Raw genomic sequence first — 19,923 nt, 5'->3', positions numbered from 1 at the left:
AAACCAAGTACAACAAAAGTGGCAAAAAATAGGATTGTAAGATTTGCTTATTTTGGCAAGTACAAAGGTGTCATTCAACTTTGTTGGGATTGCTCATCTAACTCCTTTTGATCAATTTAAAGTCTTCAAATGATAAATATATTTATGAAATGTTTTTGCTTTTTAATTGGTGACCCTTGATGGTGTAATAATAATAATACACACCAAATCCAACACTTTCAATCACTTATAATTTGAATTTGATCTTAATGTTTACTACTATTGGCAATAATAATCTAAAACCTAAAAATGAAGAGAAGTAAAAAAAGTGAAAAATAGGGAAATACTCTCACACCATGCATAGTTGTCCCCACTAAAGTATCCAATACCCAAAATTTTAAATTTTTAAAGAGCCGTTGCCCTTTCAAAATCTTAACATTTCATGCATAACACCGATACCCTCCCAATTTTGCTTTTATATTTGGGGTCATGCAAACTTTCATATTGGCGGCAACATCGTGTGGAGAAAAAAGAAATTAAAACAAAATGTGTGAAAAATACACTATCCACACGCATTCCAACACCTCATCAGGCGCGTGCATCACATTTTCTTTCGGTTTTATTCAAATCAAGGGTCCTTGCTCCTTCAACCCGCACCTACCATCACGTGTGAATCACGGAACATTCTCGCGCGTGTGAAGAAGGATACAAATATCAGAGCCAAAACCCTCTTATTTTTCACTCTCACACGCCCTAGTCTCTCTGTGCACAGAAAACAAATTTCAGAGAACGAAGCACTGAGAAAACGAAGAAACTCTGGGAACCCCAAATCCCAGAAACTCAGTCTTCGCCGGAAAATGGAGAACATGCATTAATCGAACCGAAACCTCGTCGAAGAAGATGCGTCGCTGATTCGATTTCTAGGGTTTCGGTTTCTCTCCCCCGCCTTGGACCAACTGTGGGCAACGTTGCAACGGCCACGGTTTTCTGCCAAATCGGAGTATTTTCGAACACCCAATTGGACGGAGAAGGCAATCGGTGAATGCCCATTTGCTAGTTTCCGAGAGAGCCAAAAACGTTTTTCGTTTTTTCATTTTCCGTATTTTACATTTTTCGTGTAATTTCTTCTTCTAGTTTTCCGTGTGGTGGTTCCTGCGCTTTCTGGTCATGCGATCATCGCCGTCTTCATTGGGTTCGTCGTCTCGATCGGGTTTGCGGCTTCGTAAGAAGCACAAGAGGTTGGATGCAATATGTGAGGAGGAGTACACCCGGAACCATGGTGAGTTGAATGATGATAATGATGGGTTGAATCCTGATGCAGGAGTTCGTCGGAGCTCCCGGGTTCGCCGTGCCCCGGTGCTGCTTGACGCATCTCCCGCTCCGCCGAAGAAACGACGGAGGGTGCGGAAGGGTGGAATTGATGGTGGCGGGGAGAGTCCTACGAGTTTAGGGCGGGAAAATAGAGGTTCAGGTGGGGCTTGGAGTTCTAGGCTGAGATCAAGGGTTGGGAATGTAAGTTTTAGGGTAAAAGAGGAGGGGGAATCGCCACGTGGGAAGAGGAAGCTTTTTGAGGGTGTGGTGGGAAAGAAAGGTGACGATGAGGTTGGTAGGAAGGAGGAGTTGGAAGGTTTGATGCCGAAAGTGGTTAAGTCGAAGAGACCGGGAAGGATTAAAGCCACAAAGCACGATGAAGGGCATGCAGATGATGTGTCTCGTGGAAGTTTGGAGGAGAGTAAGAGTCAGGAAGTGGTGCTTCTGTCGAGTAGTGACGAGGAGAGTGATTCTGAATCGGAAACTGAGTTGTCGGGAGAGGATCAGATGGATGAATCAGATGAAAATGCCCCTTCTATGGTAGGAAGTGAGGATGGGGATCAGATGGCTGATTCGGATGGGAGTGTCCCTCTCCTGGTAGAGAATGAGGAGAGGAACTTATCCAACGATTTGCAAATGAAGGAGTGTGGCGATGACATTGAATCGTCGTCTCAGGTGGAACGTGAAGATAAAGTGGATTATCAGTTAGAGGGTGCGAAGGAAAGTAAAAGTGTTGGTAATGCAGCTGAACAGGTAGATAATGAAGGATTCGTTGGTAAGGAGGTTGATGATGGTGAAAATTTCTTGAAAGATGTAAATGTTGATAAGGAGGATGATGTCAATGAAAATGGCTTGAAAGATGAAAGTGCTGGGAGGAACGAGGAGTTGAAACATGCTTCAAATGACAAGCGTGGTCACCTGCGTATCAAAGAGGGCAGGCGGTGTGGTTTGTGTGGTGGAGGGACCGATGGTAAGCCTCCAAAAAGGTTAGCTCATGATAATGGTGAAAGCGAGAATGAAGCTTATAGTGGATCGTCATCTTCAGAGGAGACTAATTATGATATTTGGGATGGTTTTGATGATGAACCTGGATGGCTTGGTCGTCTGTTGGGTCCTATTAATGATTACCAGGGTATTGCTAGAATATGGGTTCATCTGCACTGTGCTGTATGGAGTCCAGAGGTGCGGTTTTAATTTAATAGTTTCTGAAACATGGCCTGCATCATGAAACTACATATTTATGGAAGATTTCAAAAAATAACATCGCCAACTGACTTGTTGATCACAGTGATGTTTTAGGCCTACTAAAATCTGAGTATTTCTCTGATCATTGTTAATGAAACATAATAAGTTCTAAACTGCTAATAGGTAATACATAGTTGTCTTATAAATATATTCCCCGTTTTCCTTAGGAATATAACATACATAAGGAATATGAAACAACTATGCCCTTTTACAGTTCTTGGCCCTGGTTGTAGGTTAAAACACTACATGCAATATAAGATGATTTTACAGTTCTTTACACTTTTTATAGACTTTTATCCTTAAGTTCTACGTGCACCATTTAAATTTAGTCATCTGTCCCAAAGGAACAGAGACCTTTGTTTTGACCTGAAAGTATAGATTATGTAAAATATTAAGGCTGTGTGATTATGTTATCCATCGTAATGTGTCGACATAGCTAATACACCAACACATACAATTTTTCGTTCCTATTAAATTTTATCAACTTAATTATTTGATGCTCAGAGTTGTCACACTCAAATTTAGCTTGGTAACTCTTGTGTTGACAAAATTTTGCAGGTTTATTTTGCCAACTTTGGATGCTTAAAAAATGTGAGGGCTGCACTTTTCCGAGGAAGGGCATTGAAGTGCACACGCTGTGGGAGGCGAGGGGCCACCACTGGTTGTCGTGTTGATCGTTGTCCAAGAACTTATCACTTGGTTGGTTACGAGTCCTCTTGTTAAGAACAATTGAAATATTTTGAACTCCCTTTATTTTGTTACTACAAGCAAGAAAAAAAATTCTTTTGTAACAATTATCAGAATTAACATTCTGTCTGGGTTTTGCAGCCTTGTGCCAGAGCTAGTGGTTGCATCTTTGATCATCGTAAGTTTCTCATTGCCTGCACTGATCATCGGCATCTCTTCCAACCTCGTGGTAGTAAATATTTAGCCCGGATAAAGAAGTTGAAGGCTAGGAAAATGATGTGGGAGATAAGGAAACGATCAAATGAAGCTTGTAGAAAAGATATTGGAGATGAAGAGAGATGGCTGGAAAATTGTGGAGAGGATGAAGAATTTTTGAAACGTGAGAACAAGAGGCTTCATCGTGATTTATTGAGAATAGCCCCAGTGTACATTGGGGGTTCAGACTCTGCCTGTGAAAATTCATTTCAGGGTTGGGAATCTGTTGCTGGGCTCAAAGATGTCATCGGTTGTATGAAAGAAGTTGTCATTTTACCTCTGTTATATCCCGAGCTATTTGATAATTTAGGGCTTACACCACCAAGAGGTGTTCTTTTGCATGGGCATCCTGGAACAGGGAAAACCTTAGTTGTCCGTGCATTGATAGGTGCATGTGCCCGTGGTGATAAACGAATTGCATATTTTGCCCGGAAAGGTGCAGATTGCTTGGGAAAATATGTTGGCGATGCCGAGCGTCAACTAAGACTATTGTTTCAGGTTGCTGAGAAATGTCAACCATCTATAATATTCTTTGATGAAATAGATGGTCTAGCACCCGTCCGCACTAGGCAGCAAGACCAGACACATAGTTCTGTTGTGTCAACATTGCTTGCTCTTATGGATGGTCTGAAATCTAGGGGTTCAGTTGTGGTCATAGGTGCGACAAACCGTCCTGAAGCTGTTGACCCAGCCCTTAGACGCCCTGGTAGGTTTGATCGGGAAATTTATTTTCCATTACCATCAATTAAGGACAGAGCTTCCATTCTCTCACTTCACACCCAAAAGTGGCCAAAACCAATTACCGGATCCTTGCTTGAGTGGATTGCAAGAAAAACACCAGGCTTTGCAGGTGCTGATCTCCAGGCTCTTTGTACCCAAGCAGCTATTAATGCGTTGAAGAGGAATTTTCCATTGCAAGAAGTCTTGACTTTAGCTGCCGAAGAAAAACATTCTGGTTCTAAGCCAATTCCTATTCCATCCTTTGCAGTGGAGGAGAGGGACTGGTTAGAGGCTGTTTTTTCTTCCCCACTACCCTGCTCCCGAAGAGATGCTGGAAATGCTGCCAATGATGTAGTATGCTCCCCTCTTCCAATCCAACTTACTCCTTGTTTATTGCAGCCATTATGCACTCTTCTTGTATCTCTACATCTTGATGAACGTCTATGCTTACCACTTCCCATATCAAAAGCTGTAACTGTGATAAAGGATGCTACGATTTCTGCACTGGACAAAAATAAAAAGCCTTTTGATCGCTGGTGGTTGCATATGGATGAATTTCTTCACGAGTACAACTCTGTTCATGAGTTAAAGAGAAATCTTACTTGTTCTGGTATTTTATCTGAGGTTGATGGCATTATCGGTTCTAATGATACTGCAGATGATACTAATGATAGCAACTTGAGGCTAGAATCCTCCTCAAGGAACCATCTTGGCATGCGTAGTGGTTTATTTGCATTGACCAACAAATCAGGATTTCGGATACTAATTTCTGGAAATCCTCGATCTGGCCAGAGACATCTTGCTTCTTGTCTTCTTCACTGCTTTATTGGAAATATTGAAATACAGAAGATTGATATGGCAACTATTTTACAAGAAGGGCATGGAGAAGTGGTGCAGGGGATTGCACAAATATTAAGTATGTCTCTTTTTTATAGTTTTGTTGATTTCTGTACTTTTGGTATCACTGTTGGCTAAGTATTATTAATGATAGCTTTGGATATCAAATAAGATGTTGCCAACAGCCTTAGGCTTACAAGATTATGCATTTTTTATTCTATCCACTGAAAGATGCCATGTGTGAGAGGAATTGAATTTGTTTGGTCTATACAAAAATACTGGTTCTCATATGTTTCATAATTGTAGCACTTCTGGTTCTGATACTCACAATTAATTTCTATGTGGCAGTGAAATGTGCTAGCAGGCAATCTTGCGTAGTATTCTTGCCAAAAATTGATTTATGGGCTCTGGAGAAACATTTTCAAGTCTCTGAGAGGACTGATTCGTGTTTAAAGACAGGTAAGTCTTACTTCTCACCAAACCAAGTTGTTGAGAAGGAAAGAGAGATCAATACTGAGAAAAACTCAACTGAGATGGCCAATGGCCAAGCCATCACAAAGGCTTCATTTGCTTGGATGTCATTTGTTGAGCAGGTGGAATCCATTGGTGTATCCACATCCTTGATGATTGTGGTATGATTTTTTTCTTGCTTTTAATATTAAAAATCTCTACGCAATTGGTGCTAGGTTTTTGCTCCTTCTTTTGAAGTTAAATGTTGATTTATGTTAGGGTGCTATTTCTTAATTGTCAGTTTAGAATGTTTTAGTATATAGTCATAGTCATATTAAGTAATTCTTGTGGCTTTTAATATTCATATACAAATATTTGTCCAGCAACACTGTCAGGCAAAATGATACTATTAGCTTGACATTTATAATATTTTGTATTGTTTAGCAGATCCTTATATTTTGTTTTTCATATATTACAGGCTACTTCGGAAGTTCCCTATAAAGAACTTCCTTGCAAAGTAAGAGAATTCTTCAAGAGTTATCAATCTAAAGACAACCAGTCAACTCCATTGGAGCATACTGTTCCTCGTTTCTCTGTGCAGATTGATGGGAATTTTGACCATGACATGGTGATTAATTTATCTGCACTTGAGCTTTTGAGAAATGTAGTTAAGCAGCTGGTTCAATTGATTCATCAGAGATCTCATGTTCATACGGGTAGCCAAAAGCGCCACAGAACCTGTGAATCAATAGAAATTTGTAAAGAAAAGGTATGTCAAAGAAAAGATGGATCAGCCAATGATAAAAAGAGTGAAATCCAACTTGAGTCCTTTACGAAAGTTTCACCAACACCAACCAGCAAGTCACTAAAGGGAAAGTCAACCCTGTTGTTGGCAATATCTACACTTGGTTATCAAATTCTCTTATACCCTCACTTCGCTGAACTTTGTTGGGTCACTTCAAAACTCAAAGAAGGTCCTTGTGCTGATGTAAGTGGACCTTGGAGGGGCTGGCCTTTCAATTCTTGTATAATTCGTCCTAATAATTCACACGACAAGGTTGTAGTTTCTTGTAATTCTGGTAGCATTAAAAGCAGAGAAGCATCTGGTCTAGTCAGAGGCTTGATTGCTGTTGGTTTATCAGCTTACAGAGGTGTTTATAGATCAGTTAGGGAAGTTTCCCTGGATGTAAGGAAGGTTCTTGAGGTCTTAATTGAGAAAATCAATACCAAAATTCAAGCTGGGAAAGATAGATATCAATATTTTCGTATTTTATCTCAAGTGGCTTATTTAGAAGACATGGTCAACAACTGGGCTTACTCATTGCTAAGGTATTTCTGCTTTTCCTTTACTATGCGTGGTTGGTAAGGTATTACTGTTTTTCCATGTCATCATTTTGAGTGTCTTGGTCTCTAATAATTCCTTCCATTTTAGTCTGGAGCAGGATTCCCATGAGCATACAACAAAGGTTACACCAGCAAGTGGTGGGTCGTTAAACAACAGTCATCTCATTAGTGAAAATCACAAAATAGAAGGTGAGGACTGCCATTTTTCTGCTGCTGGAGATGATCATGATTTGAAGACGTTGGAGGAAAGTCATAACGAAATTCCTGCTGAAATGGTGGGATGTATTGCATCTAATAACCAAAATGGTAATTTAGATATTGATTGTGATGATGGAAATGCTAGTTCTGAAGGATCTCTACAGAACCATTATTTTTCTGAAAAGCATATCAACAACTCTGCTGGTGCTGCTATGACTGCAAACCAACCACTTTATCCAGCTACAAGTCAGGAGAATGGAACACTATTAGTACAACGTGAATCTCTAACGGCTAGAAATAATGAAGAGGTGCGTGAAAAACTAGGGACTTCAAATAACTTCGGCAAATCCATGGGCACTCAAACTGTGGTTCTTTCTGAAAATGGAGATCACACTGCTTTGGAACCAGAGACACGGAATATTGAGATTGGTAACCGTGTCGTCTCTGATCAGCCACTTATTGTGTTCTCATCCTCGCAAGACATTAGTGCAACATTAAGTGATGTAAAATCTGATAAACCTGAGAATGTTACAGACAATGATGTCTCTTCAAGCAATGGTAGTGTTCCTGATGATTCGGGGGTTATTTGCTTGTATCAATGTTGCCCTGCATGTCTCCACAGTCTCCATCAATTGACAAAGAAAATGCTTCTTACAGAGTGGGGGATGAACGGTGACCAGTGGAGTGTAGAAGATGTCCATGATGCTGTTGAAACATTGTCTGTGGATCTTATTTCAGCAGTTAGAAAAAGCTTTGTGGCTGAAGATTTCACTGCTTCATCAAATAAAACCTCAAGGCATGAAAATCATGGAACATCTCTTGATTGTTTGAACCCGAGAACGTGTGATGCTGAAAACCAAGGCAAGGATGTTGTGCCTGCCGAATGTATTTCTCACTCTGCAAGCGAAATAGAAGATGCAACTGCAATTGAAGATAGGGCACTGAATGATCTTAAATTTGTTTTCAGAGATGGTGTACTAGTTCATATGGACCCTGACAAGGATGTCTCAGTTCACTGTAAATTTCAGAACTTGTGCCTTTGTTCTCTTAGAGAGTTGATAATAATGACAAAGCGATCTTTTGATTAGGCTCTTGATTCATAGCTTGAATTTCTTGCCAATTTTTTGGTGCTGATGCGGCATTTGTGTATAAAACCTTTTTGAGATTCAAATATAATTTTGACGCGGAAACTACCTTCAACTTTCAACTTCAAGTCAATCCTCTGTGGTCAGCCATGATTATTTCTGTAGAATCTAACCCCCAAAATTTGCTCTTCTCTTTTTTAGAATATTAAGTACTAAATCTTGTTTTTAATCCTGAAATTTGGGCTTAAACCTTGTTACAGTCTATCAAATTTTTAAAACATATAGTTTGATGGGTGTTGCATCCTGCACCCTATCACATTTCTTCGTCCATCCATCAAAATATCTACCGGAAAATCCGTAACAAAAATACAAAAATGGGTGATTGCTGTTCGGAAAAAGATTTCCGGAACTGGTTTTGTACTCCGAAAAATAAATTCGGGAAGTGCTACGATGTAGGAAGAAAAATGATGATGTGGAGGAAGGCAACCCTTGTGATTAGCTCTCCTCAAAATTTTCCCTATTACTTTTATCTCACTAAAATTTATTCATATTTTTTAGGCCTTTATTACTAATAATAACGATATGAAAAATTAGAAATAACCGTTTTAAATCTAATCGATTATAAAATTTAGGAGATAAATTTTGTCGTATCTATCAAGTTTTCTTTTAACCTTATTATTAACATGATTTAAAGGTGTTTTAATTCTAGAAGAAAAGGATATTGTAACTTTCTTTTGGAAAATATATTAAATTTAAGTTTAAAATTTTACATAGACAACGCATTTTATCTTTAGATTTATTGTTTTGGTACTGTGAACTGTTAAATAAAAATAAAATTTAAAGCTTAGACATTAAAGATATGTTTTAAGGAGAAAAGTGAAGAATTATTATTTTTTTATGTTAAAGTTCAATAATGGATTGATAATTCTGTTATAATTTAGAATATTTGGAATTAAAAAATATAATAGCTAAATATTGATTTTCGTTTTCTAATAATATTCCCAAGAAATAAATGCATTGATAGATGTAAAGTCGTTTTTACAATCAAATTAAACTATTTTATCGTGGAAATTATTATGATCAATCGTGTCCTTTAATAGTTGTACATCCCATGTTATCCTCGCACCTTTAAGTTGGCATTGCCATTGACTGAGCTAACTCATAAAAGTCAAACTCATTTGGACAAAAGATAGTGAGGCTAATTTTCTGAAGATGAAAATGATTGTGTTAGTTTTTTCTTTTATCCATAAATTTTAGTTGTTAATTTTTGTTAATAGAAAAAGTTGAATACAATTACTTTCATCCTACTCTCTTAACCTACAACCATTGTGTTAGTATTACTTAATCTCACCCGTATTACCTAATCCCACCAATAATTTTGAAGTTTTTGTGATGTATTTAGACAAGATTTAGGATGAGTGCTAAATGTATTGACTTATTCTTTATGACAACTTAGACAATTTAAAGTCAATTATCCAACTCATAATTTGAATTTAGTTGTAATTTTTGAAGTTTTAAAAATATGAAACATTAGTTTTAGAAGTGTTTAATGATTTGTTCAACCAGAATAAATTAAACTTAAAATAATGAAGAAGGCTAGATTTTTTTTTAAATTATGATTTTGATTTATATTACCATTTACTAAAACAAATATTTAGTTGAAGCTTTAATTCATCAATCATTACATTTTCTACGGTGATGGTCAAAGGACTAAAAAGAGAAATTTAAGTACTTGAATTTATGTATGAAAGTTAAACCAAATAGTCTATGATTTTGTATGCTTCAAATACCAAGTGAAAAAGTTAAAGATTAGAGTTGAAAAGAAAAAAAAGTAGAGTTTGAACAAGATCCTAAAGGAGTGATTAGATATAAAGGAACAATTTTTATACTTGAGGTAGATTATTCTAGAAGGAGTTCAAAGAGTATGTTAAATATTCACTTAGGTAGTTCCACCAATATGTACCAATATACCAAAAAGTTGTTTTGTTGTTCTATAATTATAAGGAAGTAACAAAATATGTTGTACCCTCCAAAGAGGGAAGTCTTACGTGGAACATCATAAATCATTTAAGAACTTTATCTTTAAACCTTCATTATGTTTTTTTATGTGTTTCACAATTATCTCACAAGGATATTTTCCTAATTAAAATCATTTGAAATTGCTACACAAGAATTGGAGTACAAGATAAAGGCCCGTTACCTATTATTTTCTTTGATAAACGAATTTCAGAAAAATAATTTTACAACTCTCACTTTTATTTTAAGATGATTTATAGTTATTTTCTTAATTACGGAGGAATTAAATTAGTGACATTAGGTGACTAATTATGAACCAAGTTAATTTCACTAAATTATATAATACAAAAATTATATACCTAAACAACAACTTAAAACTATCAACAATCTTATTATTTCACACACTCTTCCATGATATAATCATAGTAAGTAAACAAACCACAAAACAATAAAGGATAGGATACGCTAGTGTAATTATAACATATAATTGAAATTATAAGTTTTCTCATAACAATAGTAAATTTCACATTATCATAACCATCTAAACATATACAAACGAATCAAATATTCGTACAAAACTTGCACTCCCTAACATACACATGAAATCATAGTCCATTAGCTCTCAAGACTTAGACATTTTATTCTACTTGTAGAAGACATGTGATTGAGTAGACTCAAAGATTACGCACATGTCACTTCCACCCTTGTCTCACAGGGGCTATAAATAGAGATCTAGAGAGAAGACAAAGAATGGGTTTAGAAAAAAGTTTCGACGAAACGGTGATTCTTATAAGATGAAACTTGATGAAAAGAAAATTTCATTTATAATTTGAATTTTTAAATAATAAAATAATTTGAATGTCATCTCTTAAAACCTACTACTACTCTTAATTATTTTCTAGGTTCTCACAAGATCCAAACAAAATGATAGAATTGTATAGATTTTTAAATAAAATTATGTATTTTTTTTTCCTTTTCAAAGTATTTTTCTATTTCATATGACTAAATTTAATTAATTTGAATCAAACTAACCGTTTTAGTTGGATTTTTAAATTTTTAAAAATTTAAGTCAATTCAAATGAATGAAAATTCATTCATTTAGACTTTATATTTTTCTAAATATAATTCAAAAATATTCTTAAAAACTTATAAAGAAAACTATTTATTCAATCAAGAAATCCTCTCCCTAGATTCTTTCATTAATTTATTTATCTTAAAGATGTTTTTAATTTTTAAATAGTTAGTTGGTTTTAGTTTTAGATGACAGTTTTGTTTAGAATGGTAAGTTAACATCTTGTATTTAATACGTGATTAGTTATTTAATGTCATATTATAATAAAGATTAAAAGTGTCACTTTTCAATTTTAGAATAAAAAATTAAGAATATTTCATAAAAAAATAAAATCAGAACCACTCACATGTATTAAAATGTGTTCAATTTTTTAATTTACGACACCAATAAATATTTTTTAGTAAATTTGGCGTTTAGAGTTTTTAGTTTTTTTTATTGAAAATTGCTTTTACTTTAAAATAAGCTAATAGTTTAACAATTATTATTAAATATACACTTGTAACTACCGTATTATAATAATATAAATATTTGAATCATCGGAAAAAAACCTCATGATGCTTAGCACGAATTTATTAGAAGAGAAAAACAAACAAACAATAAATATATATATATATATATATATATATATATATTAAAAGTAATAGTATATTTCTATAATTTTTCGTTTTTTAAGTGGAAAACGATATTTTGAAAATTTTTTATTGACAAACTTCATATAGCTCATACGTGGCTTATGTTTAAATTTATTTAGTTTTAAATAATTCCATGTAATATGTGTGAAAGAGACAATCTCACTTCTCTTTGTTTCTTTGTGTGAAATTAAAAGTTCCACATCTTCTCTCACTTCTCTTCTCATCCCTTTTGTTCTTTCGCTTCACTTCTCTTCTCTTTCGTTTGTTCTCATCTCATTTGTTACCTGTGACGCTTGCGTTGGTTGTCCTCCATAGGTGGAAATTGCAAAACGACACAAACGTGGAAGAAAGTGGGCTTCCATTTATTGGGTGGCTTTTGTTCTTCCATCAGTGGAGTCTTTTGAAATATGAGATAAAGTTTCATTCTTTCTGTTTAGGGTTTATTTGTAATTTCCTATTTTTTTTGGAATCTGTTGTTGTGGTGTGGTTTGTGTTGATCAATATATCATTGGACAAGGTTATTATTGGTAGGGTTTATGACCTTGGTATGGAATGTTCACCTATTTCCACTACAAGATGAACTCAAACCATTTAGAGAACAATGTATCTATCACTGGGTTTTGGATGAAGAAAATATGCACAACGAATATATTCTTCAACGGTTTGATCTTGATATTCTTAGACATTGATGTAGTTGTATACTTACATGTTTTGCAATGGTCACAAATGATAAATGTATATGTACAACTTTTGGCATATGGATTATGTGATTAAAAATATATACCATCTTTGTGGATAAATGTTAATGTTTAATTGTATTTGTAGGAAAAATAGAAGGTAGATAACCAATCCTTAATTATATTATGAAATATAATCCCTAAATGCATGAATAATAATACCGCAAAATGTAAACTAAAAACAACTCTCTTCACAGAACCATAAATCCTTTTTTTTGTGTACATGAAATTGTTCCCCGCAAACAATATAGCTTACATTAACAACAAATTGCTAGTCAAATTGATTATTCACAAAGAAATGCCTCAAATTCAAGTAACACATGTAAAAGTGCCTCCAAATTGAAGTAAGGAACACATGTCAATAAGTAATATTACCATGTTGTCAAACTTCCTCCAAGGTCAGAACCCACTACACTCAATTGTGGTCAAGATTTGTCCATTTATATCCACAATCATGACTCTGAAAAAAAAAATCACACCATTAAAATAAACCAATTTACAAATTTACGACTTTAGAACTTCAAAAAAATTCCAAACATTGTACCTGTGTGGTTGCAACGTCATATTCTTGTACAACAATTTCTTATCGACATCCAATGAAACGCTTTTTGCTTCAACGAATGGAGCAATTGCTAAGAGACATGTATCTTCGTACTAACAAGGCTCACATACCAAAGGAGTATCTTCTTAATGGCACTATTGAGCATGGTCAACACTATTTAATGAATGGGAGCTTTGACCTTGTTGAGGGCTATGTTGCGAATGCGATGCATGAGGTTCCTTGAGCATCAATTTACAATGGAACTGTTTCGCTACATTAGCACTAAGTTTAAAAGGGCAAGAATGAGGTTTCGCAGAACCACTGGAAGATTTGAAAAAGTCTTCACGCAATTTCTTGAGTTCTCCCCACAACTAATCAATGCAGTTATCATTTCTTTGCACTTTCCTATTTGGGGAATGTGCAGAATGATTATCGCGGGGAACCTCCTCCTCCTGTTCTTCCACCATGCCTTCTTCAAAAACATTGAGTGCAACCCTAAAAAATACCATTGCTTTTATGTTCTTCAATTAGGGACCATTCCCAAATAATCTACAAAAAAAAATTAATAAACAAAGTTTCAAAAAAGGAAAACCTAATAAATATATCAACACAATCTAAAGTAGATAAATGTAGGACTAGTAAAAAACCTTGTTATTTTCAAACGGCAAATTGCAGTTCCATGTTTGGTGAGGGGTTTATAAGGCCCTGGGCTCTTCAAGTATAATAACTACTTTATACGGTGTTGGTCTATGTAGATTATTTTCAAAAAATCTATTAAACAAGAAGCACATGGTCTCTCAATAAAGAATAAGCAACTTCAACAAATTGTTGTTGGGGTTGGAGTGTTCACCCAACATTGGTCAAAGACCCATGACTACACTACACAATTTTCGTCCTCACTATTGTAGTAAAAGTATGATGAGAAAATAAATATGTAAATTCCTGAGGCGTGTTGGAAACATTGCCCTTAAGGATTTATCCGCAGTATATACGCAAATCCCCCAGAATACAACAGGAACATCTCAGATATATCTCGAAGATAGCATAAACTAGCAAGATAAGTACTCTTTCAAGAGTAAGTAACCCAGGATATAAGAGAAGAGAGATGAGAAAGGTTGTGTTTTGGAAGAGGATTTAAGCTCATATTTATAGGTGATTAATGGATTTAAAAAATCCATGCTCTATAACTGAAACCTAGTGTGAAAAAAAATTCCCATAAAATGTGGATGTGGGATCAACATGTGGTGGAGATCTTGCTACAACGACATGCACTATCCTGAAAAGGAGGGAGGCTTGCTAACGTTGCAACAATTGCAACGCTATTATTTTTGCAATATTATTATAAATATATAACAATTCCCCACATATTGTAAAAGATAAGAGATAGAAAGAAAGAAAGAAAATCATGGGTCTCAACTAAGATGTAATGCATCAGAGCTGGTATAACAAGCTATATGAACCAATCTTAGATTGGGAAACTTAACACACAATGTAGTTGGTATAGCAAGCTATATGAACCACAGACACTTGTTGTGTGTTAGTGGTTTATCAATCACAGTGGTTTATCAATCACACTAGGCCATGCGCGTGCCCAGTATTCATGAGTGCTCTAGAAATCATGCCAAGATCTCATACAAGCGGCCCCATTCAACACTCATATAGGTGATTTCATCAAGTATATGCTGCAAATCATACACCACCCGTAAAGGATATGAAAATCATTAAAACTTTGTTTAAGTTAAAATTCTTACATCTTAGAGAATTTTAATTACAAAGTTTAACCTCTCAATAATATAGTCTCTAGCACTTTCACACACATAAACACCATAGGAATGGGCGTAATTGATTAAAATCAATCAATTAATTTAGTGTTATCAGAACTAACAAGTGACTTGTTCTTACCCATATGAGCCTTATTCATGGGATCTCCAATCACAAAGGTTGGGTTACCATCACTTGTTTGTTTCAAGTGGCTCAAGTCTCATTCCCCTCGATGTTTCTATAATAATATTTCATCCTAGGATTTTGTCAGAGGATCTGCTAGATTCCATTTTAACTTCACATTAGATTCCATTTTGACTTCACATACTCAATGGAAATTGTTTCACTCTTCAGTAGCCACTGCCGATTGGCAATCACAATGTATTTTCATTCCTAGTGGAATATTAGCTAAAAAGTTCGTTAACTACTCAGCTTCACTATTAGCTCTTTTCAAGAACAACATACTCATATTTCTTGTTGATCTAGCAATATCATTTGCCTGGCTGATCTCCAAGGAATCACACTATCCCTAAGATTTTATCTCGTCTGAATCAGAGATTCAGTTAACATCAGTGTACCCTTATAGAACAATGGAAGAATCCACTATATTCGATGACATCTTCCATTGAATCTCTTAAGCATCTCATAAGTCTCAATATTCCTAATTAGAATATTAAGTGTATCTTCTTAGTTTACTTACTGCATAAACAACACATGGTCTAGAAAAGACCATCACAAGTAGTAAACTCCCAATTATTTGGGCATACTGAGATTGAGAAAATAATTCTTCTATATTTTTCTTTAATTAGTATCATAAGGAATATTCACTCAATTATAATTTCTAAACTTTCTAAGAAGTTTCTCAAGAACACTTTTGGGATAGTAATCAAGTGAAAAGCCATCACAATTTTTTTTCACTTAATTAAATAATATTACCTTAATTAGGTTCCTCGTACTTTAAAAAACTTTGAATTGAAAGCTGACCTTTACGATAGAAAAGGATCACATGCCACAACTTTATATTATCATCCCAATAATCAAGTAACTCTAAAAACATAACGCATTGCAGACAAGGGTTTGGAACCATCCTTCACATTTTGTCTCATTTAAGATGTTGGTCAGGTCCAACTCCTCTTTCACCCTCATCGTCGTTGTTTCGCCTTCCACTGCCAACCAGAGTCAGATTCGATGACACTGATATCTATTGGAAACATTGCCGGCGAAAACCAAGGGATGCGTGACCCCCCTATTTGCTTCGCCAAATTGCAAAAAAAAAAAAACTGTTGAGCTTCCCCATTGTGACACTCATCATTGTCTTGCTTCATATTCAAGCCGTTTTCGCTGTTAGACCCTCCCTAGAGTGGGTCTCCTTCGATGTGAGACATCGTGCGTTGCCTCTGTGCCAGCTGTTGCAGCCACCTTGTGCTTCCACGCCATTTCACTCAACCTTCATCTCCTTTCCGTGCGTAAGAGAACAGAACAGCCCCAAATGCAACTTCTTCCACAGTTGTGTTCCTTCGTCAAACTCACCCGCCCCTATGTTGTTGAACGTCGCTGCAGCCATTGTAGCCTCCCCACACGCGTCGTGAGGAGTTTTTGCTCCGTCGAGATGTGCACCAACACGGGAAATGTGATGATGGAAACCGCCTTAGGAGAGCTAAAGAAGAGAAAGGAGAGACACACAGACCCAACAACATCATGGTAGAAGCGTTTTATCAGGATGCCGTTGGCGGAGCATGCGCCTCTACACAAAAGAGATGCGAAAAATTAACAAGTGTTGAATATGAGCCCGACAATTGTGTTGACAATTGTGTTCGTTACAGCAACATCAGACATTTGAACATAGGGGTTTTGGTTCTAATCCATCCAGGTTCCTTTCTTTCCAAATTTAGATCACGTTCCCAAACGTTTTACGTAGCCCAAGTAGCCCAAGCAAAAGAAGCTAAGGTGAAGATAATACAGAGACCACGATCAGTTTGGAGTTGTAGTGTCCATCATTTCACAGAATAAATCCTTGAGATTGTAGTAAAAGTATGATGAGAAAATAAATATGTAAATTCCTGAGGCGTGTTGGAAACACTGCCCTTAATGATTTATCCGCAGTATATGCACAAATCCCCCAGGATACAACAGGAACATCCAGATATATGTCGAGGATAGCAGAAACTAGCTAGATAAGTACTCTTTAAAGAGTAAGTAACCTATGATATAAGAGAAGAGAGATGCGAAAGGTTGTGTTTTGGAAAAGGATTTAAGCTCCTATTTATAGGTGATTAATGGATTTAAAAAATCCATGCTCTATAACTGAAGCCTAGTGTGAAAAAAAATCCCATAAAATGTGGATGTGGGATCAACATGTGGTGGAGATCTTGCTGCAACGACATGCACTATCCTAAAAAGGAGGGAGGCTTGCTAACGTTGCAACAACTGCAACGCTATTATTTTTGCAATATTATTATAAATATATAACAACTATTCCCTGAAGGTTTTCTCCACGACAACACCTATCCCGAAAGTCATTAACACCTCCCTAAACTTTATCCTCCTTTACAATAACCATGGAAACAACATTCTAAAAAAAAAACTTACATCGTTGCAAAAACAGGGGTTTCAAAAACTGCCAAACCTTAAACCTCTTCAAAATACATAACCACTAAGAACAAAAAAATTGACGACCAAAAATGAAAACTTACCTCCTTCAATGGCTTCCAATTCCAACTCTGTAAAACCGCAATCACTGATAGAGATGGCAAATAAACCCGCCCTCGTGAGTATTGCTCGAACCTGTTCCCATTTTGACGAAGAATCCCCACATTGACTGCGTATGGGTATGGAGAATCCCCAACTTTTTCAATTAGATATGGGAATGTGCATATCTCCGCCATAATACTCATTCCCGCCATATCTCTGTTCTCGTTTAAATTATTAAAATATTCACAATTAATTAAGTAACCAAATATATATATATATATATACATATATATATATATATATATATACATATATATATATATATATACATATATATATATATATACATATATATATATATACATATATATATATATATATAATTTTTATTTTTTATTTCTTCTAATTATTTAGTTTGTTAGGAAACTCATTCGCATCTCCAATATATTTTTCATCTTATCATAACCTTTATGTAATTATGTTAAAATGATGTAAGTCAATTAAAAAAATTTTATGTCTCACATTTGAATATTTCTATTATTTTTGAATATTTTTTATTTATTATATATATTTTTTTCATATGAAAATGTTTAGTACTATCAACTTAAGTGTTTAATAGCATAAACAATGGGGAATCTTGGACCAATATTTTAGGGGTGCCAAAATTTTGGTTGAATTACTCTTTTGTTTCGTTTTTTGTTAAAAAATGTTAAGTTGGTCTTTTAGTTTTTTTAGTCTCAATTTGATATGATTTTTTTTAAAATTGATGCAATTTGGTTATTTTCGTTAAATTTCTTGAAGCGGAGCAAGGATTTTTCATCATGACTGACTCTAAGATTATGTCGGTTACACCAACAAAACAAATCATCCTTATTCACAACTTCAATTTTGATTAAAAAACCTTGATCTAATTCAGAAAATTTAACGAAAAATGACCAAATTGCATCATTCTTTAAAATACCGAGATCAAATTGGGACTAAAAAAATCTAGATGACTAACTTCACATTTTTGAACGAAAATAAAAATCAAAAGAGTAATTTCAAAATATTTATATAAATCGGTAAAAACACTGTATTTACTTTTTTTAAGATAATAAAAAGTATTAAAATTATAATTATTGTTATCATTATACTTATAAAATAAATACAAATAAATTTTATAATTTTACTATAATTAATTTTCATTTATAATGATTAAGTTTCAAATAAAAATAGTCAAATAAAAAGATGATTAAATTAAATAAGTGATCACTTAAAAGATAATGTTAATAAAATAATTAATTTTATTTTTAAAAATATTAAAAAGGCGAAATTGAAAATGTCAAAAAAAAAAGAAAGAATAGAAATATATTACATATAGATATATAAAAAAAATTAAAATATCAAATATATTAAAAATATTAATTTTTAAAATATATTTAAAATTATATATTAATTAAATTATGTAGAAATAAAAATTTTGGGGGAGCCATGACCCTCTGTGTCCTTTCAAAGGTCCGCTTCTGAGTATAAACCTTTCAATTACTAGGTAATATAAAAAAAATTCTTTACTTATTATTATTATTATTTTCATTTGAAGAACTCTTTTGTTTCACTAAAACAATTTTTGTTTCGCTAAAACAATTTTTGTTATTTCTCAACCATTGAGTATATATGTTGATATTTGAAAAGTTTTCTTAGATCTCTAAAGTATTTTTCATCTTATCATACCGTTAATTATACATTTGTTTTTCTTTGTGTGATTTCTTTCAATAGTCTCTCAAATTGTTTTTAAGACACACATTTGTTAACTTTTTAATATTTTTATTTGTTGTTTATTTTCATTATGTAGAATATTATTTCGATATATTTTATCTAATTATTTTTTATTTTCTAACTCATTATCAATCATACTATAATTTTTTCACTATAATTGTATAAATAACTTTTATTTACTATAATATAAAAATTTAATGTAATTGCTATGAATATTTTTTTATCACCATCCAACATATAGAGTTTAAAATATACAAGATCTATATCAAAATTTTATTATGATGTTTATTATTTGTTCTTTGTGTTATTTTGATCAAGTGATGTATTATAATTTTTATTAGTGTATAAAAAAAGAGATTCATTAGCATTAAAAAAATTAAAGTAAACAAACATTTAAAATATATTTTAATTTGAATATTTGTTTTCCTTTTATATTTTTTTAAAAAATATTTTTAAATTTTATCAACTAGGTTTCATTAATGTTTGCAATTTGCAAATTTAATAAATGTTTTGGTTCTCATAAAATTTTATTTGGTATTCTAATCTAAAATGTAAAAATTATAATTTATTTCACAGTATTTGATATCCCCTACTAAACATTATCATA

General features: G+C 34.0%; 1 protein-coding gene across 2 annotated transcripts; it reads left to right on the top strand.

Moving 5' to 3' along the window:
- Positions 1-719: 719 nt before the first annotated feature.
- On the top strand, positions 720-8,128 carry LOC114183246 (P-loop containing nucleoside triphosphate hydrolases superfamily protein). Of its 2 annotated transcripts, XM_028070183.2 has the most exons (7): positions 720-1,017; positions 1,114-2,472; positions 3,094-3,234; positions 3,364-5,113; positions 5,383-5,666; positions 5,963-6,813; positions 6,917-8,128. In XM_028070183.2, the coding sequence occupies exons 2-7, from the start codon at positions 1,147-1,149 to the stop codon at positions 8,112-8,114; spliced, it is 5,550 nt and encodes a 1,849-aa protein (XP_027925984.2). In that variant the 5' UTR covers positions 720-1,017; positions 1,114-1,146; the 3' UTR covers positions 8,115-8,128. The 2 variants fall into 2 exon arrangements, with proteins under 2 accessions (XP_027925984.2, XP_085529816.1); XM_085673690.1 differs by having other exon boundaries at positions 720-2,472.
- Positions 8,129-19,923: the final 11,795 nt, after the last annotated feature.

Source organism: Vigna unguiculata, chromosome 5, assembly GCF_037176805.1.
Source record: "Vigna unguiculata cultivar grain cowpea cultivar isolate G323 ecotype 2 chromosome 5, ASM3717680v1, whole genome shotgun sequence".
Taxonomy (NCBI): domain Eukaryota; kingdom Viridiplantae; phylum Streptophyta; class Magnoliopsida; order Fabales; family Fabaceae; genus Vigna; species Vigna unguiculata.
This window is presented reverse-complemented; position numbering and strand designations above follow the sequence as displayed.

Coding starts and splice junctions, on each gene's coding strand:
- LOC114183246 (XM_028070183.2), top strand. CDS start 1,147: ATGCGATCATCGCCGTCTTCATTGGGTTCGTCGTCTCGATCGGGTTTG. Junction 2,473..3,093: donor GTGCTGTATGGAGTCCAGAG/GTGCGGTTTTAA, acceptor AAAATTTTGCAG/GTTTATTTTGCCAACTTTGG. Junction 5,667..5,962: donor CCACATCCTTGATGATTGTG/GTATGATTTTTT, acceptor CATATATTACAG/GCTACTTCGGAAGTTCCCTA.